Source organism: Miscanthus floridulus, chromosome 6 (genome assembly GCF_019320115.1).
Source record: "Miscanthus floridulus cultivar M001 chromosome 6, ASM1932011v1, whole genome shotgun sequence".
Classification (NCBI taxonomy): Eukaryota; Viridiplantae; Streptophyta; class Magnoliopsida; order Poales; family Poaceae; genus Miscanthus; species Miscanthus floridulus.
Genome location: NC_089585.1, coordinates 81,420,785 through 81,427,730, shown reverse-complemented (window position 1 = coordinate 81,427,730; position 6,946 = coordinate 81,420,785). Strand labels below are relative to the sequence as shown.

Below are 6,946 nucleotides of genomic sequence, written 5' to 3'. Positions count from 1 at the left end.
TATCTCGCGAAGAAGATCCTCAAAATGAAACAAATTGGTCTCGGTGGATGTTTTTTTTATTGTGTTGATAAATGTGATAGATATGTTTCATCCTAATGAAACTCTATTTTTCTCTTCCCTCATAAACAACATGCCAACCAAGCAAAATTACTGATGTGTCATAGTTTTAGATGAGAGTAAAAACCCCACTAAGAGTGTCCACAGTAGTCTGGCAAAATCGCTAGCTGAAATGGATACGTGATGGAATAAAAAATAGTACTACCAAGGTGGATAGGTTTCGAAGAAAAGAGATATGGAGAGATGTCATCAATAGCTGTGCGATTCTATCTATTCACTTGTTACTAGCGACTTTATTTTTTTACACTCTCTCTCTTCCCCGTCATATAAAAAATAATATCAGCTAGCCATTCGATAGCTTGTTGGAGACACTCTAAGATTATAAAGGTTTCATCTTTTATGGACCATAAATAAACTACCAATTTAACTTTGACACAATAACAGAGAGACTATCAAAGTCAAAACCCTCACTGAGACTAGCCTTAGAGCGTTGAGATAACCAAATAGCACTAGCAATATTTGAGATACTACTTGAAAAATAATAATAACAACAAATTGCGATGCTATCTGAAGGCAATTATACGGGTATAGCATACATCATTTGAAGTACCACTCCCAGTATAAATATGTTGCAGCTAGCATTGTGTTTGCTGGCTCGTGTTTTTTGCAGGCCTTTTTTTTATCTTTTATTTATGCAGGCCTTTTATCTTTTCTTCAGGCCTTTATCAGGATCTATCTGCTAGTCTATCTAGAACATTATTAAGTATGAACTTATTAAATATACTGGTTATTTCTATAATGTCAAGATTTTGGATTCTCATTTTCCTAGGGGACATCCCATTAATTCCATGCCTACTACTTTATTATCGATAAATAAGATAACACCGATATACAAATTTCCAATCGCCTGCCCCGATCGATCATCTCTGCCTCGACTGCTGCAGCCTACAGCGGGGGCGAGCTCCCACACCATCGTCCCCGTCCACCGCACGCGCCGTCCGTCCATGCCGAGTCTCCTCAGCAAGGTGTCCAGCGCCGCGGCCGCCTGCGCACGCCGCGTCTCGCGCGCGACGCGCCGCCTCCTCCACCGCGCACGGCGGCCGCGCCGGGACTTCAGCCAGCTCGTGCCGACGACCGGCGATGATCACCAGCAGGAGGCCAGCGAGGACGCCGGCGAGCAGGGCGGCGGGGAAGAGGAAGAAGGCGGCCTGTGGCGCCGGACCGTCCTGATGGGGAAGCGGTGCAAGCCGCTCGACTTCCCAGGCGCTATCCACAACGACAGCTCCGGCCGGCTGCTCCCGGCGGCGCCCTCGCCCCGCAGCAGCGGCAAGGCGGCGGGAGCGCTGCTCTGCCGCTCGGCGTGCGACGTCGACGAGGCCGCAACGGCACGCAGCAAGGCTAGGCTAGCTAAGGCTAAGCACGTGTAGCCGCCGCTCCAGATCGGCGTAATGGCTGCCATCTCTCCGTGCTCGTTCGACTCCCAAATGGAGTTGTGATGGTTTCTGAACTGAACGATTGATGTTTTGTTTGGATTTGCAGTACATCGCTCAGTAAAAACTAAAATGTACAAGGAAATCACCTGAATTTATCCAATGAATGAATTTAGAGCGAGTTTGCGGTCTCCCGTAGTTTGTAAGGAAAATAGTTTGCAGTGGGATAAATTAAATCTACTACTGATCATATTTGTTCTGCAGCTCGAAAACGCATAAATGTTTTGCTTCTCATAACTTCAATTGGAAAAAGGAAACTAGTTCACCGAAAACAGATATTTTTATATCAGTAATCTCATCACACGGGATTATATAATTTACAACCATTCCACCTCGTGACTAAGAGTATGCACGTGTAATTTTCTGCCTTGCCTGCACATTAAGAGGCTGTTTGGTTGGGCCTCTGAGCCAAACCAAGCATGGAAAATTGAACACTAGAAAATCCAACACTGCGCGTCATTTCATTAAGAAAGAAGTGAACAAATACAGAAGATTAGGGGAGACCCCCCAATCCTTGCACACCAACACACCCACCCAGTTTCAAAGATCATACTCCCAGCTGCCAGTTACGTTGAAGATTCAGGATACAACTAAGAAATCACACCAGTGCGTACCATTCTTTCATAGTATAAGAGCTCACGAGCACTCTGAGCTCCACAGTGTGTAACACGCACCGCCAACCAAAGAGGCAAAGAGTGATTATCCAACGGCAGAAAGGGCAAAAACCAATGATTCAACTGAAAGAATAATTCATTCAGCTGGGAGTACCATGGCCTTCTTTTCCCAAAGCAATCTTCACACGGACTGGTGCAATGGCCCAAAAATACAGAATCTACCTGTCTCAATTCTGACATCATTTGACGAGCCACCTAAGCCCAACATGTCAGCAACACAGCCCTTTTATACAAGGTCCCCGGAAACTTCATTTACTGATGACGCCAGCACAGCCTCTCAGGTTCCAACCCTATTCGGCGGGTATTAAAGCCGGCTGATAAGTCGACTGAAGTTGTTTTGTTGTGAGAGAAAAATACTGTATAAGCCGGCTGATAAGTTCAAGCGAACAGGCCCTAAAACACATCAAGAATTTAACTGCTTCCATCAAGCTGCCCATGGGAGAGGAAGTGTGTCATATATATATTGCTGATAAAAAGGCAGATGCAGACATAAGGCATGCTAATTGTACAGGAAACGACGTTAGGATAATAAACAGGGACATAAGTAATTTTTCCAGATAAAATACAAATCTAGTATAGGACACACCAAACGAAAGACGAGGGAAACAACTTACAGCATGATACGCATATGGTGGTTTGTCTTGCCGGTCAAAATGCTTTGTCGTGATGGAGAATTCTATGGGCCCCAGTCATCTATTTCGAAACAATTACCTAAGGCTGCCTTGTAAAGCTGTGAACCAGAAGATGAAGTGAAAATTACCGCTCCAGCAGCAATTGATTGTTATTTGTTACAGGATAGGAATCTCCCTGACAGATAAATACTTTACATACTGTTGGGACGAGTATGCATACCCATACCTTTGCAGTGTCAGTCAGTACGTGTAACTCAGTACCAGCAGGGTAGGAATACCGGTCAGCTCTTGAAATCCCAGCCCTTGTCCTACAATAATCTCAAAGAGGCAATACTGTCTGGAAAGAACAAGGAGTGTGAAGATTCAGAAGTGACATACGTGTTGCTTGTGTAGGCATAGGTAACGAGAGCACTGAAGCAGTAAAATCCAGCATAAGATGCGATACATCGAAACTTCTGGGTAAAATCCAGCATAAGATGCGATACATCGAAACTTCTGGATGTTTAGGGTACCCAAACCCAAAATAGATATTGGATGGTACTGTTTCGGCCTCCAATAGATTACCTATATACGAGATGCATTTTGGGTTGCAACAGACTTACAACTCAAATATAAGTATTCTCTCTCCTGAAAACTTATTTGTAGAAAGGGTTCTCCTTTGGGTCCAGTTGTTGGAGAAGATAAAAAAATGGGTATTGAACAATTTACCTGTAGTGCTACCCAAATGTAAAATAGGTCTTGTATTTTGGGTGATATTGTTGGAGATAGTCTCTCCAACAGCATAAGCATAAGGCTAACCAAACCCAAAATGCATAGTTCACAAAACAGGGTCCAACAGGATAGGCAAACGGGTGACCTATTTTGCGTGCAAGGCGAGGGAGAACCTAGATAAGTGTCGCTCTCCGTCACGACCCAAATATCAGGCGTCGTCGCCCATGGTGGTCCCGTAGGAGGCGAGGTGGAGACGAGGCAAGGGAACCGGATCCGCCGCCGCCGACCTTCGCCCGCAGACCGCAACCTCGGCGGCCCTAGCCTCGCCCCTGGGGAGCGCGCGCCGTCGCCGCGCCGCCGCCGCTGCTTGAGGGCGTAGGAGGAGGCGCGGCGCCGCTGCATGGGGGCCGAGAGAGGGCGCGCCACCGCTGCTTGAGGGCCGGGTGAGGGGGTGCCGCCGCTGCACCCTGGACGACGACCGCGGCGGCTGCGGTTCGATGTCTCTATTTTGGGTCCGCTGTTGGAGAAGATATGTTTTAGGTATGCGACCCTTTTGCACAGGGTGACGCATACAATGGGATGGATGTCGATTTTAAGGTCTCATTGTTAGAGATTAACACTGATGAAAGATGTCCATCTCACAGCGGCTTGATGCTGGTGTTTGGAGGAAAAAGAAAGAAGAAATGTCAGTTAACTGACAAAAATCAACATAATTGTCAGATGATAAAAATAAGCCGTCTGCAGCAGCCAGAAAATGTTTCGGCTTATTAAAGAGTCTCTCTGCTTCTGAAGGCCACAAATCATAATGCATGTATTAATGGCAACAAAAGATAGATAAATATTGACAGGTAAAATAGCAAATTATTGCCAGCATATTTTCTTAAGCACTCCCAATCAAGCGATCACGTTCCAGCACATCGTAAGGAGGGGAACCAACAGATTCAGGCTGGTAAAAGGCACCTCTTGTCACTAACTCAGCTGCTGTAAATGGGTCTGTTTTAGCACATGTAGAGTCTCTGCCATGCCTGCAATCAAACTTGTGCGCCGCAGCCTCAGTTGGAGGGAGGTTGCAGCTCACAGGCCGCCGCCGGGCTCGTCGACGTCGTCGTGATTGAGGCATTGAGCCAGAGTTCCTTTTTTTTAGCAACATTGAGCCAGAGTTCTATGTCGCACTTCGTTTAAGTTGAGCCAGGCCCATGTCGACATGAATTGAGGTGTGCTTAGCATATGGGCCATTTTTTGTGTCTTCGGCTGTCGGTTTTTTTTTTTTTTTTTTTTTTTTTTTTTTTTTTTTGTTGAGGAAAACACGAGGGGTTGTCCCCTCTACTGTGCTTTTATTGAAATTTTTAAAAACTGAGTACAGGTCTTACAAAGAGTCTTCAAGAGACAAAGAAAGTAATGTAAAAAAATCAAAAAAATTACACATAAGCTTCTAGCCATTGAGACAAAAAAAGGGTGCTATGCTACTTTTTGCTCGAAGAATAACTTGAGCAAATTCTTTTCTGAAGACTGATCTGCAGTGAAGGAGTGAAGGCTGCACTTGCTTGAAAATGGCATCATTTCTAACTGTCCAGATTGACCAAGCCATTGTCACTATAATCTCCATGAAGAAAGGAAGTTGAAGCTGATTTTTAAAGGACATCAGGGTTCCATAGGGGTCAGAAGGATGCTGAATAACCAAGCCCAGAGTAGCCCAGCAGGATTGTGAGAACGGGCAAGCAAGGAATAAATGAAGCAGAGACTCTTCTACAGTTGGATGGCAAAGAACACAATTGTAATCGTCCAGTACCATTCTTTTCCTTCTTAGCAATTCACGAGTACTGAGTCTATCCTTGAGTAATAACTAATAACCAAAAGAAAAACTTTCTTTTGTTCTGACAGCAGGTCTTCCATAGCCAAGAAAAGACAGGGTGAACTTGCCTTGTACCTGAAAGATGGATGTATGCACGTTTTGAAGTGAAAATATTAGAACCCCAAATGTATGTCCAAGAATCAGAACCCTCTTGTAATTCCAGAGATTGTATAGTGACTGAAAGCTAAATAAACTGCTGATAGGCTTCTTCAGACAGTGGCAGATGGAATAGATCATGAAGTGCAGATGTCTGGCAGACCTGTTGGACAGTGGAGTATTTGTCCTTTACAAAGGAAAAGAGTTGTGGCATGGTTGCACTAAATGAGAAACCATTCCAGGAATCCAACCAAAAGAAGCAGGAGCACCCATTACTAACAATTGCCTGTGCCATTCCTTTGAAAGCAGGTAGCAACTTCTGAATACCACGCCACCAAAATGAGCCTTTACAAGTTCTAGTCGGTGGTCTGCCATTAGCATATCTGACTTCCCATACAAGGTGAACCCAAGGAACATCTATTTTGTTAAAAAAACTTGTGCAGATTCTTGAGGAGCAAGCTCTGATTTTGTGTCTGTAAGTTGATGACTCCCAATCCACCATTAGCCTTTGTATCACATACCATTGGCCAAGCTGCTTTTGGTGGCTTCTTATTATTTACATCTGAACCACGCCAGAGACAATGTTTTCGGAATTTATCAATTTGCTTAACAGTCTTTGGGAGCAAGTAAGTAGACATAGCAAAGGTTGGGAGAGCACTAAACACTGCATTGGTTAGTTGGAGGCATCCAGCTTGACTGAGAAAGGTAGATATACTAACCAAACGTCTTTCACACCGTGAGACCAAAGGCCAATAGTCAGAAACAGTGGGCCTAGTAAGGCTCAAAGGGAGGCCCAAATAAGTAAAAGGTAAGGATCCTTTAGAGCAACCCGGAGTTTTAGAAAGGATGTCCAACTTTGTGTCACTTACATTTTTGGGTGTTTGTTGGTTCTTTTTGGGTGAAAACTGAACGTCGAAAGAGACACAAAGACGTCCCTCATTTTGTCAAGTAGTGTGGAAATAGCATTTTCTACATACCAGGTCTTATTTTCCAATAAAAAATTCCGCATGAAGAAAAATCAGTTACAGTACTGCAAAAACCAGGTGAAAACAAAATTCATCGCGCCCAAAATGGTGACTGAATCTTGAGAAGAACAATGTAGTAATAAAAGGTATGGGCGAACATCAGTTGGTAACTGATTGCACAATCAAGCGCTTCTGAAGCATGATCCTCTGTGGTGTCACGTCGTACTTTCTTTGGATATATATTTTTAGCGGGCTCGTAGATACAGATACTCTTGAATTGATATAAAAAACAAGAAGAAAAGGAATGGCGTTGAGAGAAAAAAATTGACCAGTGACAAGGAAATCAGGGGCTGAAGGTGTGTCCCGAAAGTTGCATAGGACGCATGCATGATTGCCCATCAGGTGCTACTGAAGTAGTGCGTTCGATGTAGGAGTGGGACTGTAGGAGTACAACTAAACAATTTTATTG

The 6,946-nt window shown here is 44.3% G+C and overlaps 1 protein-coding gene across 1 annotated transcript; it reads left to right on the top strand.

Annotated features, from left to right (window-relative positions):
* Positions 1 to 1,061: 1,061 nt before the first annotated feature.
* LOC136458478 (uncharacterized) lies at positions 1,062 to 1,484 on the top strand. Its single transcript, XM_066458419.1, has one exon. The coding sequence runs from the start codon at positions 1,062 to 1,064 to the stop codon at positions 1,482 to 1,484; it is 423 nt and encodes a 140-aa protein (XP_066314516.1).
* Positions 1,485 to 6,946: the final 5,462 nt, after the last annotated feature.